This window comes from Nicotiana tomentosiformis, chromosome 2, assembly GCF_000390325.3.
Source record: "Nicotiana tomentosiformis chromosome 2, ASM39032v3, whole genome shotgun sequence".
NCBI lineage: Eukaryota > Viridiplantae > Streptophyta > Magnoliopsida > Solanales > Solanaceae > Nicotiana > Nicotiana tomentosiformis.
Genome location: NC_090813.1, coordinates 33,361,478 through 33,383,991, shown reverse-complemented (window position 1 = coordinate 33,383,991; position 22,514 = coordinate 33,361,478). Strand labels below are relative to the sequence as shown.

At 35.3% G+C, this 22,514-nt stretch overlaps 2 protein-coding genes across 2 annotated transcripts; one reads left to right on the top strand and one right to left on the bottom strand.

Annotated features, from left to right (window-relative positions):
* The first annotated feature begins 6,401 nt into the window (after positions 1 to 6,401).
* On the top strand, positions 6,402 to 7,362 carry LOC117278602 (uncharacterized). The gene is made up of 2 exons (XM_033658081.1): positions 6,402 to 6,713; positions 7,126 to 7,362. The coding sequence occupies exons 1-2, from the start codon at positions 6,402 to 6,404 to the stop codon at positions 7,360 to 7,362; spliced, it is 549 nt and encodes a 182-aa protein (XP_033513972.1).
* A 9,346-nt stretch (positions 7,363 to 16,708) lies between these two features.
* LOC104103765 (protein trichome birefringence-like 35) lies at positions 16,709 to 21,781 on the bottom strand. The gene is made up of 8 exons (XM_009611695.3): positions 21,755 to 21,781; positions 21,228 to 21,255; positions 19,703 to 19,801; positions 19,196 to 19,475; positions 18,664 to 18,835; positions 18,331 to 18,527; positions 18,014 to 18,166; positions 16,709 to 17,279 (listed from the first exon to the last, which is right to left on the bottom strand). The coding sequence occupies exons 1-8, from the start codon at positions 21,779 to 21,781 to the stop codon at positions 16,952 to 16,954; spliced, it is 1,284 nt and encodes a 427-aa protein (XP_009609990.2). The 3' UTR covers positions 16,709 to 16,951.
* Positions 21,782 to 22,514: the final 733 nt, after the last annotated feature.

Below are 22,514 nucleotides of genomic sequence, written 5' to 3'. Positions count from 1 at the left end.
GCTATTCTTTTGACAATGACTAAATTTTTAAAGTTTGCAACAACTAGTTTTTTGAGTTATTTAATAAACTTAAAAATTAAACAAAAATTAGGAAACTAAGTAAAGAATTATAAAATATTAAAACAAAAGACTTGTAATGAAATATTCTAGTAATTATAAATTTATAATAGAGTTATAATTTATTTAATATAATTTTAAGCCATTAAGTAACTAAGTAAGAGTGTAAGACAATTCATAAAAATAATTCAACGCTTAAAGCCTTTTATTTTATTAATAGAACTTTCAAATCTCACATACAAATATAATTCTTTTGAAGAGCACCTAATCTACGCAGCCATCTTCTAGGAAATATTCTGTTTAAACTAGGCCTCTTAGTAGCCAATTACAAATTATCATACTAATATTTGTAAGTTCCTATATAACTTCGTTGTAACTTATCTATAATTTCTCTCGGACATTGTTCTGGAATTGGCAATGTTGATTGATGTTCCATGAGTTCCATGCCGTCATAGCTCGGGGTGCTAAGTATCTCATTGTAATCTTCTTCTTCCCTAGTTTCACCACTTGTTGTTTCCATAGATTTATATTTATCAAACATTAATCTAACATAAGAATATATGTTAGCTTGGCAGTCTTCGAGAGATGGTTGTTCATTTTCTTGAATTGCTAAATTCTCATAAATTTTACAAACAAGTCCATTTGCACCTTTTAATTTTAAAGATGGGTTAAGTATAGTAGAAATTAAATAAACTTGGGGAATAGGGAAAAAATACTTTTTAAATTTTGCAATCATTTCATTAATGGCCGGTGCATAAGTTAGATTAATTTTGCAATCATTTCATTAAGCTAGTTGCTGCAGTTTTAACACTTAGCAGGAGCATTATCTAAGGTGATAGTTAAAACTTTATCAATGAGTCCATAAAAATCAACAATTTGTAGAACAATAGTTGCAATATATGCTCCACTGTGTTTTGAATCAACAAATTTATAATCAATAATACGTTTTTGCATGTTCCACTGATGATCAACCCAATAACATGTAATAATTAAATAATCACAATCTTTAGGACTACGACCTATATCAGATGTGATAGACACTTTACAATCTAAGTGAAACAATATACAACGAATATACTGAAAATATTCGGTTTGAAATTTAAAAACATCATTTCTAACCGTGGTCTTAAGAAAACCTTGAAAAGCAGGATTACAAGTTTCTTGTATATAATGCACAAAAAAATAGGACGCGGGACGGGACGGGATGAGACGGGACAGGCGGGACGGGACGGGACAAACGGGACGAAATGGCCATTCCGTCCCATCCCGTGTCCCGTTTAACATGGGCCCATTCCATTTAGAATTAAGTGGGATGGGACGAAACGCGGGACGGGACCGGAACGGGACGGCAACAAGTAAGACTTCTTTTCCCCTACTTACTGCATCAAAAACAGTATCACACTTTTCTAAGAAAAAACAAGAAATGGTGCCCAAAGGAACTCTATGCTGGCACTGTATTATAATCCTGTAATCAACACAAAAACACTTGAATTTAGTACCAGGTGTTAAACTTCCTTTATTATGAAACAAACGCAAAATCATCATTTAAAGTTTAATATCACTTATAGAATAACAGGTTATATTTCCATATAATATTTTAAATTCACTTGACCTCTGCTCTAAAACTGGTGAGGTGAGCTTGTTTTGTCATGAACTGCTTCTCAGCCGGAATAACAGACTGCATTAGACACACCCTCGATAACCATTGTCCTCTATTCAGTGAATCGACTACAAACATTAGTCTTTTCCCTCTTAATTTCTCCCACATTTGAGTCGAATTCCACCTATATACCCAACATTAATAAGTCAACAATGGTAACAAGAACTACAATAATTTTTTAGACGATTTTGATAAACTAAAAGAAGTCATATATAGCAGATACAAAGAAGACAAGATGGTCTAATATATAAAGGGGAAACCTCGAACCACTCTCATAGGGTTCCTCGAACAATGTAAACAATTATGTTATTACATCTTCTACGGCCTAGAGCTAATTATTCTTGTACATTGTTATGCAGTGTCAAGCTTCATGTTGATCTTAATATTCAATATGGGCGGCAAACAGGCAGATCGGTCGGATATCGCCCGTTGAAATTGGATAATGCAAAACTGATAAAATATTCGACTCTATCCATATTTAATATATATAGATAGAAAATTGGTTAACCGGGATAATAGATATCCATGGTTTCTTGAGTATAATCACTTTTGGGAGAATTTCTAATCTCCCAAATTTGAGAAACCTACAATTTGAATCTTTGCAAATGTAAAAGTTAAACACTTTGTTTATCCTTTTTTTAAAGTGGATATTATGAATCTTATTCATATTTGACCAATTTTTAAAAAGTTCATTATCCAACCCATGCCTTTTTCCAACTACCAAATCATTTAGACTCAAACCGGGCGGTTTTATGCTTTCGACCGGATCTAGAAATAGATTTCGGATGTTTTCCTTCCAGAAGTAAATGACCCAAAATCCACGTTTTTGCTTGATACTTCGAAGATGGATATAAAACATATCTATATTGCGGCCTTGCATATCTATGTTGTTACTGCAACCTAGTAATAATACAACTATTATTTTTATGCAGGGTTGCATCTGAACATTCAAATAATAATCCTCCAAAGCAACAATAAACTAACAGTGAGACATTGGCGAAATGGGGAACCGTCCTGTAGACTATGAAGAATTTATAAAAAAGTCTGACCAAGAAACGATGAAGTGTTGTAACTTTTGTTGAAAGAAAATTCATATATATTGCAATTGAAATAAACTCAAATTACTACTGAAGTGAGAAGGTGTTGTGAGAAAAGCTTATAATCATCACATAATCCAAACGAATGTATATCATCCTTTTGTTATAATCAGTATATGTATGTCCTTCTTTAATTAACACTCCCAAAAAAATATGTATTTTTCATGATTTCTGTTTGTGATAAATATTCAACTCATTGGGCAAGAGGAAAAATTGTGTCGCTCTTATATTCGTCGCAAATGCATTACCTCCTTTGGTTACTTTTATTAGAAAGATGTTGAGAAATCATACCATTTATGCTATACTTGATTTTTCAGCGTATACTTCCTCAAATGATCATGGTATGATAGTGACTTGGTTAATTCTCTGAGTCAAAATTTTAGTTGCCGTTTCAAGTCTTTGTTTCCATTCAATTGGTTCAACAATAGATATCTTTTACTGATAATTTTTATGTTCTATCTCCACTTTTTTAACAAATTGATATATTTCAAAATTTTAAAAATATTTTTTATGTTCACGCGTAGCGCGAATAAATTAACTAATTAAATATATATTACAAAGATATCAAATTTCTTAGTCACTTGACACCTGAAATAGCCATAGTTTGCTTTCTTTACCCAATACTAAAGTTATTTTCTAAGGTTATGTGTCATATTTAGCACAATAGCTACAAATTAAATTAATTCTCTAGTCTCACAATTATTAAGTGTAAAAGTAAATTTTGGATTATTACACTTAATATAATTATAACCATTTATATATTTAAATTAAATCCAAATATGCCCAAACAAAGTATCCTGCAACTTGAGAATGAAGTAACGAGTAACAGCCTGTTTGGCAAAGTTTCTTCCCAATTCCTCAATTTGAGGTGTTTGTCCAAGCTTTTTTGGGAAAAAAGTGATTTTAGCTAGAAGCATAAGCAGTTTTGAAGAAACAGAAAAAAGTAACTTCTCCCCAGAAGTAGAAGCAGTTTTGACTTTTCTTCCTACCAAAAATACCATTTGCAAAATAATATATATACCAAAATAATCTTCCTTAGTTTAAACTATTAAGTAATATAAAATGACTTTTGGGATGAACTTTCATATTTATTGAATAATTTTTTGATATATTTAAATTATCTTGAAAGAATAAAGTTCTTTTCAATTTTATTTTTATAGTTTACTTAAATAAAATAAAAAAAACTTAATTATTATCTTTAATAATAAATATTTATAATTATTTATCTACTTATACTATTAAGCAAATCTCTTCGTGTTGTTATTTGTAATTTGACACTTAAACGCTTTTTAAAAAGCTTGGCCAAACACAAATTATTGTTCAAAAGAAATTTTCAAATTGTTTAACCAAACACAAACTGTTTTTTTTGAAAAAAAAAAATACTTCTCAAATACACTAATTTTTCCGGTCTGGCCACAGGCTATAAAAAGAAAACTAGATAAGGAACGTTGAATGAATAAGACAAAAAGAAATTATAGAAAGTAGCTTTCCCTTGTTTGGTGAAGGAGAAAAAAGAGAAGATTCTTTCATTAAAACGGATGCTTTTATGAGATCCAATAGAAAGTTCCATAACCTATTTTCTCTCCATTCTTTTCTTTAGAAACCAGAGTTTGTTGCTTTTTCATAAACTCTCAGTATGACTTAGTCAAAAAAGCAATTATCCAAAAGCAAGAATGGGATTTTGCTGTTTCAAAGATTAAATTCAATAAACTATTGATCCCAATTTTTTATTTTGATGTGGTATTCCTTATATGAAACTAACTTTTTAACCACCAATCTAATATCTCCTCTACTACCACTCAGGGGCGTATTGGCACTTTGATACATTAAATTCTTTTACTAAACATATATGTTAGATAATAAGAAAAATAAAAATATGGGGTAAAAATATAAAAATGATACCGCTTATCGTTATAGTAATTTATTCATTTGTTCATATTTTTAAATAGTGACACCACTTAAAAACAATTGTGTACGCTGTTGTACCACTAATATAAACATATCTTAATTTTAACTAGTTAAATACTCATGTGAATGAGAGGAAGGTAATTTTCCATTATTTTTAGCGAAACAAGTTTGAACTTTTTTTTTATTTAACCACGTTCTTATATTTCAGTTAATTCTTACTTCTTGTCTGACTTCTTAGAAAGAGAATTTCAAGTATAATGTGCACCGGTTAATCTGAAAAAGGAAATGATAGAATTAATAATGGAGGGTTCTTAATTTGGCGCGATTGAAACTTCACTTAAGCAGTTCATGATAGAATTATTACCGTTTATGTTGCTTAATTTAGTCACATTTAATAGTAATTAATATTAACATATTGGTATTTAAATCAAATTAATCTCATTTGATTCTTCATTACTATTAACTGGTTATATATTGAGTTATTCTTATTGAATACTCTATGTAGATTTTCTTTCAAAGATCTCAATCAAAAAGAATTAACCTGAAGCAGATGAACTTATATGGGTAACCTTCCAAATTATTATCGGCAAAGATCAGTCAATAGCCAAAACTATTTATATCCGATAGCCGCAAAAAAAAATATAAAATTTGTATATTTTTTTTGTATATAACATACTTTTATGTATACAAAATATATATATATTTTAGCTATTATTTTTAGAACGACTATACAATATCATTTTTCTGGTTATTATTATAAAGATCCATAAAAACTTATTTTTGATCTTCTGCTCCCTTTTATCCAAATGTCATATGAGGAATCAAAGAATAAAAAGAGTACTTTTGTCTGTGGCTAAGAAGGCTGTAGTATACTGTACTCATATATTCTTTGATTTCCTCATGTCGTTTGGAGAAAAGGGAGCAGAAGATCAAATATTCAGAAAATAAGTACTCTCACCTGAAATCATGTCTTGATATCCGACAGCAACAAATAATTCTATGCTGCTTTATTTGTTGTTTCTTAGCCAATTATAGAAGTAATTGTTATTCGTGTCTCAACTAGCTTTATTTTTCCTTAATACATTAACTAATAAGTTGGAAACATTATAACCAATCCAAGATTTAAAAAATAAAAAAGAGTTTTCTTACCAACACCAATTAAATATCAGCTAAATTAACCTACGTTGCTCGATCTTTATAAAAAATATCGCCGAGTACGTGTTGGATCCTCCCAAAAAAAATATATTTTTGGAAAATCCAACGGGAGTCCACACAACGTAGAAATTAATAATCCTATTTTAATTCATGAGTTAGTTGATAATATGTCTCAAATAGAAACTTAAAAGAGGATGTTAATTCTGTTAATAATTTGACACTTGTCAATGTTCCCGAGAACTGTAAAAATGCCAACTGAAATAAAATCTTCTGCACATCAGTAAAGTTCTCTCCTTTGATCATCATTGATATTTGTGTAAAATATTTTATAGTAGTTTGAAAGGACTTCACAGAACATAGTACTCACGCCAAACTGGAGGAATATATGCTGTGCTCTTTGTACTATCCCTAGTTTGTCTACATGATGTCTTTCTATATATAAATTAATTATTACAACCAGGAACTAGAAGAGGAACGAACAACAAAGTAGCAAGCTAAGAGGAAAGCAGCTAGAACTCAAAACTATGGTTGAAGAGAGAAGAAGTGTTCTTAGAGGGTGCATTAAAACCAGTAGAGGGCCATGGCTGGTTCACAAAACCACCAAAAACGGCAACGTGGTGACAAGGTTCCGATATCCTTCGGATAGGGAGAGGCAGAAAAACAAGCAAAGAGAACAAAAACGTCGAGCTATGGCACACAAGATCTTTGCTGGACTGAGGGCTCATGGAAATTATAAGCTGCCAAAGCATGCTGACACAAATGATCTTCTCAAGGCTCTGTGTGACGAAGCTGGTTGGCATGTTGAAGAAGATGGCACCATTTATAGGAAGGAGAAGGTAAACACTCTTTTTGAATGAATGCTTTCCTGATGATGCTTTCCCTATGAATTTTAAATCATGAAATTATCTTTACCTTTTCCATAAGAGAAATTAAAGAGGATATAAATACAGAAATGACATTTTACGTTCACATAGAACTCGGCTTTGTAAGCGGAAAAATTGAAAAACCTAGAAAAATGCATAATTTTGAGTTTGATGTATTGAACTGGACAAGATTTGTGTGTGCTTTAACCTTTATATTTTCATGTTCCTTCTTTTCTCATACATATCTCTAAGCTTCTAAGAGCATTTTAACATGCTACGATCTAATATTCAAAACCTTTGCTTAAACTTGATGTTTGAAGGGTTTGAGCTTAATGACATTCAACTACTTAACTATATAATGAATTTTGTGTTTGAATCTTCACAGAATCCAGTGAAGGACATGCCCAGATTGATTGATGTAGATTCCGCTCAAGTCTCTATGGAAGATCAAATTAAAGATTCTGACTACTGTAAGTGTAAAGATCAAATTAAAGATGGAGACTATTGTAAATGTGACGGTGACATGAATGTGGCGGAAACTGAGGCAGCTCGGCCAGAAGGCTCGCTCACCCCATCTGCCGAAGCGTTCAACGTCAATTTAAATCTATCACTCTCATCCTAACTATTTATGGTATACCAAAAATAGATTAATTTCATAATAGAAGAAAATATAGTTTTAGTTTGAAATAGTTTATCTATTTAATTAAATGAATGATTAAATGCAAAGACTATGCAAATTAGTAGCAAGTAACTTTAAAGGGAGTCAACCTTGTGATCAATGTGGTCATTTAAGTCAACTATAGGCATGCTTATTTAAATGTACAAATTACGATATCAAATGATGTTGTGATTCTTATAACTTAAATTTCTCAATGCTATGTGTGCTTTTATATATCCTTAGTCGTAAGTTCGAACTTTTACCCATACAATAATTCGCTCCATAGCAAGTTTGTGTTTGGATCTGCGATATGTTTTATAAATTGGTGCTATGAGTCAACCTGCAGGTGGCCATAGATTAACAACTTAGCAACTCGTACTAGCTCAACTTGTACTTTTGAGTAACTCCAACAAATCAGTTTAATGATAAACAAACAGCCAACCTTTAGAACTATACTCATTTTGTGTCATGATAGTAGCTTGAATTGTTCTGCGTTGTTGATTTTCTCATTGATTTCTGGCTACTAGTTTGAATAAGCTCTTTAAAAATCCTTGATTCAAACATGTAGTATGAGAAAATTCAAGTTTGGTAGGTTTGGTTTTCTGAAGGATTTGAATTCAAGCTATAACACAATTTGTATTTTAAAAGGGAGAATTACACATAAGTACAACTCATACACAAACATTGCAACTGAGCAACCTAGTTATAACTTTGCAAATCTGTGATGACCCAAAAGGTCATCTTATATTTTAGAACTCGAATTTGCGGTCTTAAGCCTTAAAAATCTCATTTTTACCCTCCTTGATTTGCGTGCGCAGTCCAGGTAGGTTTCCTGGAAAGCTTTTATGTTGAAAACTAATGAAAATAAGAATTTTTGCCTTAAAAGTTAATTTTAGTTGACTTCGGTCAATATTTTTGGTAAACGGGTCCGGATCCATATTTTGTAGTCCCGGTGGGTCCGTATCAAATTATGGGATCTGGGCACATGCACGAAATCGAATTCGGAGGTCCCTAGCTCAAGTTATGAATTTTTGATGAAAATTAGAAGTTTAAAAATTAATTGTTTTTAACAATTGATTGATATTTGGCATTGTTAGTACCGGGTCCGTATTTTGGTTCCGGAGCCCGGTATAGGTTCATTATAATATGGAAGACCTGTCTGTGAAATTTGGTGAGAAACGGAGTTGATTTGACGTGATTTAGACGTCCAGTTGAGAAAATAGTAATTTTAAAGTGTTCTTGAGAGTCTCAATTGATTTGGTGCTAAATTCGTAGTTCTAGGTATTATTTTGGCGATTTGATTGTGCGAGCAAGTTCGTATAATATTTTTAGACTGGTGTGCATGTTTGGTTTGGAGTCCCGAGGGCTCGGGTGATTTTCGGATAGGCCACGGGATGTTTTGGACTTTGGAAATCTGGTTTTTTTGCAAAGTCTGTGTTCTGGCATGTCCTTCTTCGCGTTCGCGAAGGTACTCTCGCGAACGCGAAGAGTAAACTGGGCAGCTCATGATTTCTTCTTCGCGAACGCGAACGCGAAGCGATGGGGGCGTTACCCTTCGCGAACGCGACAAGCCCATCGCGAACGCATAGTGTTAGGCACTGGGGAGGGGCAAACAACTTTTTCTTCATCGCGAACGCGAACAACGACTCGCGAACGCGAAGATCAGGGAAGGGTAGCCTACGTGCCCCATTGCAGTTACTACACCACCCACACGACCAGTTAAGGGTGGAGGACAGGCAGGTAGAAGGCGTCCTAAAGGTGGAGACCCATCCGTTGTTATATTTATTTTATGGTATAGTGGAGGTCGTTACATCAGATGGTGTCGTTATAGGTACGACCTCGATTTAAAATAAAGGAATAATTTTCTTAACTTGATTCGGTTTTGAGTATCAAGACGAGTCCTCCTATTGTGCTTCACTTATGAGAAAACTTCGTAATTCTATAATCTACTTATGTGTTTACTCTTGTTGGGAGATTCTATGGAGATAACAACGCCTATCATTCCATGTTGGTCACTGATAAGAGCTGTGAGGTTAAATGTGGCTTTCTGGTACTCATTTCGGTAAGTTTTGATATAATTTACGGATAATTAATTACAAATTGTGAATTATATGCCCTATCGGTGTGGGGTTCATTATGTGTTGTGATTTTGTTTAAAGAAAGTTATTTAAAAGGAAAAAATAGAAAGTTTTGATTGGCAAGATGTGCATATTACTTATGATTCAGAACTGAGGCTGAGGTCCTCGTATTTTAAAATAAATTGATATGTTTAAACCGGGCTATGAGCTGCGATGAAAGTTATATAAGGACGAGATCCTTGTGAAAAGAATTCTTGTGTTTAAATTCTCCCTTGTGAAATTAAATTTGTACGATAGTACTAATAGGGAGTCATGACAGCTAGGCTTATTTAAAAATATTTGTATGAAATTCTCTGTGCATACTTGCCAAATTCGTGTTGAAATATTGAGTTGTAACCTACGAGGTAGGTGCCCGCCCAGGTGGCGTTAAATATGATTTGTTAATTCGAAAAAATAATTATGAGGTCTTCATGCCTCGCATCTCGTTATTAGTATTGTGAAGGTTTGAAACGAGATTTTTATTAACATGAAGTTAATTGACGAGTCTGTAATTGATTATGAACAACTATTAAGACCAGATTGACCCAGAAGGGTGCCCCATTTAGATGGTCAGACGAGTGTGAGTTGAGCTTTCAGAAGCTCAAGACCGCTTGACTACAACGCTAGTGTTGGTATTACCCACAGGCTCAGGATCGTATACGATATATTGTGACGCCTCTCACATTGGGCTTAGTGCAGTATTAATGCAAGATGGCAAGGGAATTGCATATGCGTCACGGCAATTGAAAGTTCACGAGAAGAATTATCATGTTCATGACTTAGAACTGGCAGCCATTGTTCATGCGCTGAAGATTTGGAGGCATTACCTCTACGATGTCTCGTGTGAGGTATTTACTAATCATCGGTGCCTTCGGTACCTGTTCAAACAAAAAGATCTTAATTTGAGGCAGAGAAGATGGTTGGAGTTGTTGAAAGACTATGATATCACCATTTTGTATCACCCCGGAAAGGATAATGTGGTGGTCGATGCTTTGAGTAGAAAGGCTGTGAGTATGGGCAGTCTTGCGTATATTCCGGTTGGTCATATGTTCAGACTTTGGCTAACCAATTCGTGAGGTTAGATGTTTCAGAACCCAGTTAAGTTCTAGCTTGCACAGTCGCTCGGTCTTCTTTATATGAGCGCATCAGAGAGAGGCAGCATGATGATCCTCATTTACTTGTCCTTAAGGACACAGTGTGGCACGATGATACCAAAAAGGTTGGTGTGGGGGAAGATGGAGTTCTGTGAATGCAGGATCGTATTTGTGTGCCTAATGTGGATGGGCTTCGTGAATTAATTCTTGAAGAGGCACACAGTTCTAGGTATTCTATTCATCTAGGTATCGCCAAAATATGTCAAGATTTGCGGAAACATTATTGGCGGAGGAGAATGAAAAAGGATATATTTGTATATATAGCTCGGTGTCTGAATTGTCAGCAAGTTAAGTATGAGCATCAGAGACCTGAAAGGTTGCTTCAGAAGTTAGAAATTCCTGAATGGAAATGGGAGCGTATCACTATGGATTTTGTTGTTGGACTCCCACGGACTCAGAGAAAATTTGTTGCAGTTTGGGATCATTGTAGACAGGTTGACCAAGTCAGCATATTTCATTCCAGTGCCGCTACCTATTCTTCAGAAAGGTTAGCTGAAATTTACATTTGTGAGATTGTCCGCCTTCACGGGGTGCCCGTGTCTATTATTTCAGATCAAGGTACGCAGTTTACCTCGCACTTTTGGAGGGCAGCACAACGTGAGTTGGGTACGCGGGTTGAGTTGAGCACAACATTCCATCCTCAGACGGACGGGCAGTCCGAGCGTACTATTCAGATCTTTGAGTATATGCTCCGCGCCTGTGTTATTGACTTTGGAGGTTCTTGGGATCAGTTCTTGCCGTTAGCAGAGTTTGCCTACAATAACAACTACCAATCGAGCATTCAGATGGCTCCATATGAGGCATTATACGGAAGGCGATGTCGTTCGCCTATTGGCTGGTTTAAATCGGGAGAGGCTCGGTTATTGGGCACCGATTTGGTACAAGATGCCTTGGATAAGGTCAAGATTGTTCAGGATCGACTTCGCACAGCTCAGTCTAGGCAAAGAGCTATGCCGACCATAAAGTTCGTGATATTACATTCATGGTTGGAGAAAGAATATTGCTTCGGGTATCGCACATGAAGGGTGTTATGAGAGTTGGGAAGAAGGGCAAGTTGAGCCCTAGGTATATTCGGACCTTTTGAGATTCTAGAGAGAGTGGGTGAGGTGGCTTACAGGCTTGTGTTGCCACCTAGTTTAGCAGATGTTCATCCGGTATTCCATGTGTTCATGCTTCGAAAGTATCACGGCGATCCGTCCCATGTGTTAGATTTCAGCACTGTCTAGTTGGATAAGGAATTGACTTACGAGGAGGAGCCGGTGGAAATTCTAGCCCGGCAAGTTTGCCAGTTGAGATCAAAGAGTTACCCTTCAGTTCGAGTGCAGTGGAGAGGTCAGCCAATTGAGGCAGCTACTTGGGAGTCTGAGCCCGATATACGGAGTAGATATCCCTACCTTTTCACCAGCCCGTGTACTTTTCTATGTCCGTTCGAGGACGAACGATTGTTTTAAAGGTGGAGACTGTGATGACCCAAAAGGTCATCTTATGTTTTAGAACTCAAATCTGCGCTCTTAAGTCTTAAAAATATCATTTTTATCCTCCTCGATTTACGTGCGCAGTCCGGCAGTTTTCTGGAAAGCTTTTATGTTGAAAACTAATAAAAATAAGAATTTTTGCCTTAAAAGTTGATTTTAGTTGACTTCGGTCAACATTTTTGGTAAATTTGCCTAGATCCATGTTTTGACGGTCTTGGTGGGTCCGTATCGAATTATGGGACCTGGGCGCATGCCCGAAATCGAATTCGGAGGTCCCTAGCTCAAGTTATGAATTTTTGATGAAAATTTAAAGTTTAAAAATTAATTATTTTTAAGAATTGATTGATGTTTGGCATTGTTAGTACCGGATCCGTATTTTGGTTTCGGAGTCCGGTACAGGTTCATTATGATATTTAAGACCTGTCTGTGAAATTTGATGAGAAATGGAGTTGATTTGACGTGATTCGGACGTCTAGTTGAGAAAATAGTAATTTTAAAATGTTCTTGAGAGTCTCAACTGATTTGGTGCTAAATTCGTAGTTCTAGGTATTATTTTGGTGATTTAATCACACGAGCAAGTTTGTATGATATTTTTAGACTGGTGTGGCCTCGAGGGCTCGGGTGAGTTTCGGATAGGCCACAGGATGTTTTGGACTTTGAAAATCTGATTTTTCTGCAGAGTCTATGTTGTGGCATGTCCTTCTTCGCGTTCGCGAAGGTACTCCCGCGAACGCGAAAAGTAAACTGGGCAGCTGAGGATTTCTTCTTCGCGAACGCGAAGCGATGGGGGCGTTACTCTTCGCGAACACGACAAGCCCATCGTGAACGCGTAGTGTTAGGCACTGGGGAGGGGCAGACAACTTTTTCTTCATCGCGAACGCGAACAACGACTCGCGAACGCGAAGACCAGGGAAGGGTAGCCTACGCGAACGCGAGCACTGTCTCGCGAACGCGAAGGCTTGGCAACCCATACACTTCGCGAACGCGACAGTGCTCTCGCGAACGCGATGAACACTGTCGCCCAGCACTTAACAGAACCCAAAAACGGGATTTTAGCAAAAAAACTCATTTTTCTCAAAAACCAAACGGTGAGAGGCCATTTTTCAAGAGTTATTTCCTCCCCAAATTATTGGTAAGTGATTCTATACCATTTTCTTTCAATTACCCATTATATTTCTTGAATTTTCAACCTAAAATCTAGAGTTTTCATGGTAGAATTAGGGGTTAGGGTTGAAACTAGGGATTTCGGGAATTTGGGGATTTAGACCTCAATTTGAGGCCAGATTTCAAAACTAATTACATATTCGGGCTCGTGGGTGAATGGGTAAATGGAATTTGGTCCGAACCTCGGATTTTGACCAAGCGGGCCCAGGGTCGATTTTTGACTTTTTGGAGGAAAATTTAGGAAATCTCAATTTATGCAATGTAATTGATTCCTTTAGCAAAATTTGATATTATTGAGTCATTTTTGAATAGATACGAGTGATTTGGAGGTGAATTCCAAAGAAAAAGCTGTGATTGAGAATTAAGTGGCCTTCGGAGTGAGGTAAGTATTGTGTCTAACCCTGACTTGAGGGAATTAGGAACCTTAGATTACTTACTAAGTGAAATTCATGTGAGCGGCGTATATGTGAGGTGACGAGTACTTATGCACCGCCAATTTACCCGTTTTCCATGTTTCTCTGTTTTTGTTATATCGTCTCATTCCTATGCCTAATTGCTATGTGTTATACTAGTGTTGTTTAATTTATCGTTCTTATCATGCTTACGAATTTTCTGGTGATAATTGAGTTTTTATTTCAAAGTTGAGATTGATGTTATGGAATCAAATGTTCAAGTAAGGTTTGTACTTGTTATTCTATCTCCATGTTATTATTTATGCATTGCATTATGGTAAGAGAGAGTGTTAATGCACGAAGGGTGATGCTGTACCATATTGTGAGTGTTAATGCACAAATGGTGATGTCATGCCATATTGTGAGTGTTAATGCATGAAGGGTGATGCCGTGCCATATTGTGAGTATTAATGCACGAAGGGTGATGCTGTGCCATGATATGAGAGTTAATGCACGAAGGGTGATGTCGTGCCGTTTTTATTTATTTTATGGTGAGATTGAGAGTAAAAGCATGAATGGTGATGCCGTGCATTTTTCCTTACTGTATTCACTATTCCTGTTGATTCATGGTATATTGACTGCTCCGGTGATTATTCTGTTGTAGTTCTTTATCTTGTATTCCCCTCAATATGTCCCCTCCCGATATTTCCTGTTTAGTTCTTCATTTATGTTATTTGTATATACACTGTTAAATTATACAGGTTGATTTGTATGTGCCTTACCTTAGCCTCGTCACTACTTTGTCGAGGTTAGGCTCGACACTTACCAGTACATGGGGTCGGTTGTACTGATACTGTACTCTGCACTTTCTGTGCAGATTTTGGTACCGGCTCGGGTTGATCGAGATTTTGCTATTGGTCCGCTGTCCGGAGACTCAAGGTAGATCTGTCGGCGTTCACAGTCCTTGAAGTCCCCGTCTATCTTTTCTGTTCTACTGTTTCTTTCAGTCAGACAGTTGTATTTCTTTCAGACTATTACTTGTAGCAAATTCTAGAATGCTCGTGTATGTGACTTCAGATCCAGGTGGTAGTAATTAATACAGTTTTATGATATTCCGCACTTAATATATTTTATCTTAGTTAATTATGGTTATTTACTGAATGGAAATAAGAAATTGGTTTAACGAGTTTTCTAACATTGGCTTGCCTAGCAAGTGAAATGTTAGGCGCCATCACGGTCCTGTCTGTGGGAATTTTCGGGTCGTGACAAAATCTATAGCCCAAAGACAATAGGCCTAATCCAAAAAACCTAGCATTTTTTCACACAACCAGCATTTTTTACGTCAATGCTATTCAACATTTCTATTTTTGAGGAAAGCGTATTTATCTCCTACCAAAATCAATGTTTTATTATTAACTTTATGAGATAATTAATAAAAATATATTTAAATATAAAAAGAGAAAGGAAAAAAAAAAAGAACTGGTAGCGTTTTTCCCTTTGTTAGTGGCAGAGAATTTGCTGGGTTTCAATTAAATATTTACTATACATATAGTATATGTATATAAAAGTAGAACAGGTCGATTAAACAATGAGTAAAATACACATTCAAATATAAACAAACAAATACAAATAAATTTGGCAGCTTTTTTTCTTTGTCAATGGTAGAACATATGGTAATTCCTTCTCATACGCACATCATTGCTCGATTTTAGTTCTTTATTTTTCTTCTTCAATGGTGCCATTAATAGAATTTAACCCAAAACAGAGAATGAGTTAAAAACAAGTAAAGGAGGTTGTCTAGCTTGAGAAAAGGTAAGAAAACACAAAAAAATTTAATTTCGCCTTTGTACATTCTTATACACTAATATATAATTTTACAAAATTATACACACTTATAAATATTTATACAATATATATATATATATATATATATATATATATATATATATATATATAATGTTTAAACAATGTATTTACATTGTATCATTGTGTATAAACAACAACAATATATGTTTACGAAGAAAATACCTTTTAGCCACCATTACACCTCAATTTTAATTCTAAAATCATTGTAGAAAAAGAAGAAGAAGCTAGTAATCCACCAAATACATGTAAATAATGTATAAGCTTGGTATAATAGTGTATAAGAGATATTTATATACCCATATTTACTATTATATAATATTATACATTGTTATACAAATGAATCCTATCAATGGAACTCCACTGGATCTTCTTCTCTTCTTCTTCTTCTTCTTCTTCTTCTTCTTCTGAAATTTGACTTAAATTTAGCTCAAATCTGCTCCAAATCACTTCGAGTTTAAGTTTCGAACTCCTCTTGATGTTTCCAATGGATTGGAACAACACCCAATGATATTTCCAAGCAAACTCAATAATACTCTTTTTAAAATTAATCTCATATCTTAGATCTAAGTTTGCTTTCAAACTCAAAATCTCATATATGGTTCAAACTTAAAGCTTCAACCTTCAATAAAGTTTTTTTTAATCAATCAAATTTTAGATTTGAAAAACTTTAGCTCCAATGATGGAGGTCTTATGATTATATACACTCGAAGGAAGAGAGTACTAAATCTAGTAGCAAGGATGAGGGACATTCGTAATTGACAACTTCAAATCTTGTTCAAAGATCGAGTTTCACACTTGGAGTTGAAGTACGCTTATATGATAAGGCAGAATACGCATAAGAGAAAATATCAAGAAGCATAGGTGGGCTTTGGACCGGAGGAACTACGTCTTCAAGGTTAGTCTAAATGATGAAAATATTTTTTCAGGTTATGTACAACCTGGGCCAAACACGGTAAGAGCTTCAAACCTGGGCCATTTTCAGTTAGGTTGTTGGGCCAAGTAACAAGGGACGTAATTCTTCCATTTTAAAAAGCCAAGGGAGAATAAAACTGACTGACCAAGCCACATATGGCCAGCTGCTGGTTCAAATTTTCAATCAAAATTACTAGTAATGAGCAGAACTACTGAAGTGAAACATGAAATAAGTAAAACACTCTTCATTGGGCAATTGGTGCCCTCACTAATTTTTAATCATTATGAACAACAAAAATCATTTCAGATGTACATTGTGCTCTATGCATAAACTTTGATAGTTGTAGGATCAGTTAGAAAAAGTCCTGTCACAGACGTATGTAGTATTACCGGTCACACTCAGTAAATTTGCACCAACTGCCACAAAATAGTAGTGAGTGCCTTTATATCCTTAATCGGGCTAACCCTCCGTGTCAGAAAAACTGAAATAACAGCTCATTCCATACATCAGACACCCCTGGCAAGCACCAGTGGATGCAATCCGAGTAACTTGCAGGGTTTGCTAATTCCTCGGGGGAGAGTATACCATAAAATTTTCGATAAATGCTAGGGTGGCCATCTTTCCTGTATGCTGTAAGGCGAGTGATGTTGAGAACGGAGACCTTTGAGCTCAACCTAGCTAGTACTTTTTCCACCATAAGCGTTGTGGGCATGTCGACGTTAGTTTCCCTGGTTTGGTTCTTTATGAGGAGCTTCTCGCCGTAACAGTTTCCTCTTTTTCCTGGTTCCCATTCTTGTTTCCTGCATACACATACACAGAAGCAAAATGACGTAGCACAATTTCTTTCTGTAAAGAAGATAAAACAACAATAACAACAACAAAAACAAAAAAGAACAAGCACTAAAGCTAACCAAGAAGTCCTTCAATTTTGGATTTTCATCGGAAACTGAAAATTCTGAAATTTTTGTTTCAAATGAATTGGAAACTTGAACTCAAACTATGAGATGGTTGGGTTGGATATGTATGAACCAACATAAATATCTATACATTAGCAGAACTTATGAAGTTCTGTTTCTGTAATGGATCAATTCGCTAACTTACAATAAAGCAATTTTCCTCTCTTAGCATAATGACGTCGGACCCCTTATTGCAGCACACACTACTGTACAGAATCAGCTGCTTTGAGTTTCTACCAACAATTAAGAATTCTTTTCCTCTACTTACTGTGTATCTGACTTCTCTAAGAAAAAACAAGCAGTTCTAGTAAGATTTGTGGAGCGGACTCATAAATAACTGTACATTGGCAATGAAATGGAGAACTCTATATTTCCTGTAAACTAGTTTTGAGGTGTTATTAGTTCATCACCAACGTTTAGGCATTTGGCAATCCGACTTAACAAACCTTAGCAGGCACCAAAGTAAAACTTATAGAACTTCAAATGAACAACTTCATACATCAAAGTTCCTGATTTAGACCAGTATAGATACATGCATAAATAAACATTCAGCAATATAAAAGTTGGTCCTCACTTACAATAAATGTGTAGGTGACATCGTGACGAAAAAGACCTTCTTCTTCATCGGATCAACATTGGATTCTACCCAATTGGCCCAGGCGTCCATGGCCAACTCCATGCCTCTCAATCCATCAATTTCTTCGCAAACTCCATTTTCTTCTGTGCTCCATCTAATGGAATGGAACTAATTAGATAGCAAATCCTTTTTCTTTGACAAATCTATTTTAGTTTTCATATATTAATTGCCTAAGTTGTCAACTACTTGTTCTTTGCATATCTTTGACTCATCTAATTTGCATATCTGAAGAAGCCATGACCTACTTTTCACACTTACAATAGCTTAACAGAGCCCTTTCTCCACCAAAGATATGAATTGAACACCAATATATCAGCATGAATCCAATGCGATGAATGCCTAAGATTTGAGTCAGGACGCAGTATTTTCTCAGGCAATCTGTGACCCATTGGCTCATCAGAATTTGATTCGACAAGAAATGGCGCCCAAAGGAACTCTATGCTTGCATTGTATTCCTGTAATCAACACAAAAACACTTCAATTTGGCACCAGGTGTTAAACTTTCTTTATTATGAAACAAACGCGAAATCATCATTTAAAGTTTAATATCAACAGGCTATATTTCAATATACTGTTTTAAGTTCACTTGACCTCTGCTCTAAAACTTGTAAGGTGAGCTTGTTGTGTCATGAACTGCTTCTCAACCGGAATAACAGATTGCATTAGACACACCATCGATAACCATTGTCCTCTATTCAGTGAATCGCCTACAAACATTAGTCTTTTCCCTCTTAATTTCTCCCACAGTTCAGTCGAATTCCACCTATATACCGTACATTAACAAGTCAACAATGGTAACAAGAATTACAACAATTTTGAGACGATTTTGATGAAAGAAAAGAAGTCATACATAGCAAATACAAAGAAGACAAGATGGTCTAAAATATAAAGGGGAAACCTCGAACCACTCTCGTAGTTAAGATTTTAGATTTTTTTTTTTTTACTGAACTGCTTTCAACTATTGATTAATAAGATCAACAAGAAACTTGACACTGCATAACAAGGTACAAGAATAAGTAGCTCTAGACCGTAGAAGATGTAATAACAACAACAACAATTACGTCTCAATCTCAAAATTGTTGGTAAGTCCGAACAAGAGACGAAAAGAAAGAACAAAATATACCTCTTTAAATTGCAGTTGTGAGGCTGCCATCTCCAATACTGGTAATCCAGATCAGACCTTCCATATTTTTGGCAAGCTACTTGATCTGACATATATGGACAATCAGATTCGTTATACAGTGGATGTGAAATGTTATCAAAGTCCCATTTTCCAGAAGTGTAATCACACGTCTCCAATAGTTCTCTCCGGCCTCCGGACCCCAGTACACGGCTACCCCATTTAGCTCTCCTTCCACTATACTTAACAGTAGAATGGCAGGTACTTGATTTATCCAAAGGCACTATTAAAAAAATCAAACATATTCACAGGAAAATCCCATCAGGCCAGCTAAAGAAAAACATGAAAATTGAACTATGCATTTTTAACCCTCAGTTTCAACAGAATGCAGAATATATTATATTGTAACAATCCATTAACCAGCCCTAGAGAACTTGCTAATGAATGAAGGAAAAAGTTTGAACAAAAAAATATAATTTTGACGATCCCAAAAGGTTTTTGGACACTCACCTGGAGGATTTCCTGAGATGGTGAGGTTTTCCTTATGGCTAGATTTCAATAAAGGTTCTTTCTTGGATGAAAATGTAACACCATTGAAAAAAGGGTCTTCTGCATTATATAAGATGGAGAAGAATACGAAGAGAAAAAAAACGAGTGTTATGAGAGGATACTGTATTCTGTTCTTTAGCCATATCTGCATTGTGTATTCGTGTCAGTGACAATAAGAGAAAGGAAGGATTTCCAGACTCTTGGTCAATAACGATTCAGTTAGGCATATTTTTTAGACAGTTGATAATGATGTTTAAATCAAGGCACGGATAAAAATGATTTCTGCTTATTGTCTATGATCAAAGTATGTTCTTAATGATAATTAAAACCTGGATGTGTCTAAGAAATAGATTGGTCCACCTATTGACATGTTGATTTGCTTGTGTATTAGAATCTGTTTTATGTTTCTTTACCTAAGAATTCATTAATCTTACATTCTGCAGAAAAGGAAGAAATTATTTCCACTTCAAGAAAGATTTGGTTTTTAATAGGTACTTGAATGATCAACTTTTCTGAAATCCGACAGTAGCATTATATTCAGCATTTCTTCAACCCTCATATGTCTTATCCTTAATTCCTCTACTGCAGACTGTACTAAAATACTATTTTCATCAAAGATTGATTACTTCCTCTATAATATTTCTATAGTACAGGCTGTGATTCATTGAAGAAATTTCCAATTTTTGGCCATTCCAAATTCATTGCTCCTGCATTATATTTCACACTAAGAAGGTCCTTAACTGATTAAGCAAATCAATCATTGGACCTGATTTTTCCTATAGAAGAACAAGCAACAATCGTATCGTGACAGGAAGTAACGCTAAAAGTAATGTCATGATTTCGGTCAACATTAGTGAATCATTTATTGTTTTAACAAACTATATTCTTGCTTTGGCAATATCAGAAAACTTGTAATTCAGATACTTGCAATGTGAAGAGCTAGCATCCACCTGACACTCAATTCCTCATTCCCTCCCTCTCCAAGGAGGACGCAATAGAGGCAAATGAAAGGTCCTTGCACACGAATTGGAGACACGCTAATGAAATAAAATCTCATATGCTACATAATTGATAGAGATATATAATATTCTACATCAGCAGTTAAGGGGTCTATACAGGTACTGTTTCACTCATCGTCTATAAGTTTTTGTCACGCCCCAAAAAGACTAGGGCAACCAGCACCCAGTGCCTTCAACTTACACCAAGCGAACCACTTGAACATATCTTGATTATTTCATGGTTTGAAGTATCACTTAAACATTTAAAATATCGCCTTGAATTATTTAATTAAATGTCTTTTTAAAAAAATATAAGTAGGCCTTTGGCCAAGATACATAGGTGCGGAATAAACACGAGAGTTCTAACAAAGTATAAACATCATCCATATGACTAGACCTCCCCACAGTGTAATTGGAACCACTATAGAATGACTGAACATAATAAAATCTCTAGACATATACCCACTGACAAAATAAGCGGGGCTTACCAAGTATAGCAGAGAAAGGAGAAGACGCCTAGCATGTGTCGTCAACTCTAATGTCACAATATCTGAAACATCAAATAAGTTGCCCACATGGGAGGCTGAGCACAATTTCATAGAAATCGTACCCCGTAAGTATCATTCACTTGTTCCGATAAGGTTGGAACGATACTTTAGGGATACGTAAAATACATGAAGTACAATAAGTATGACATTTCATAAAATCAATAATGAAAAGAAATATTTAATAAACTATAACTCTTTCAATAGAGCAAATCTTTCAGTAGACTGTAAACCTTTGAATAGACTGTAGATCATTCAATAGGATATAATTCTTTCAATGGGTTGTAATCTTTCAATAGGATGTAAATCTTTTAATATGCTGTAATCTTTCAATAGGATGTAAATCTTTTAATAGGTTGTAATCTTTCAATAGGCTGCAAATCTTTCAATAGAGAGTTCCAATAGTTATAACTATAACAATAATCGATATATGTATGTTGACCATCCCCCGATCAACCTGGGTGTCTCACCTGAAAGATATTGACGATAGTAACCATCGCTTGGTCACGAGGCCGCCTCACCCATTGCTATGAGCTTTTGACGATAGTAACCATCGCCTGGCCACGAGGCCGTCTCACCCAGTGCTATGGCATTTTGACGATAGTAACCATCGCCTGGTCACGAGGCCGTCTCACCCATTGCTATGGAATTTTGACGATAGTGCTAGCACAGTAAGGTGTCTCGTTGGACAATATATGGTAAACACTGAAATGTGTGGTCTATAAGCAATAATAACTATGGTCCTCCCAAATAATATTTTTTTTAAATTGTATAACCCGTAGGTCCTATAAACATTTTCGATAATTGGCTCTCACGGTCCATAGCTCAATTCTATACTTTGATAAAGTTTCTTTGACTTTGACAAAACGATTTTTAAAAAAACATCTCGATAAGCTGTAAAATCACAAGATAATGAGTTTCAATATTTGCGATAACTATTTGATTTAAATCAAGTAGAAAAATATGGTATAAAGTACTATCATTCAATACAAGTCAATAAAGGACCAACAATACAATTTATGCATATACGATACTATAAGATAGTATAAGACGTCTCATAATGTTAAAGCATGAATGGTAAGCTTCGATCGCTCCAACGAACCCAAACCAACATTTAAAATAACTTTAGCAAATGTTAGAAATCATGGAATTCATCAAATAATTCTTAAGGGAAGGTACATCTTAACTTACCTCGTCTTTGCCTTCCAAATAAGTCCAACAAGCTCAACA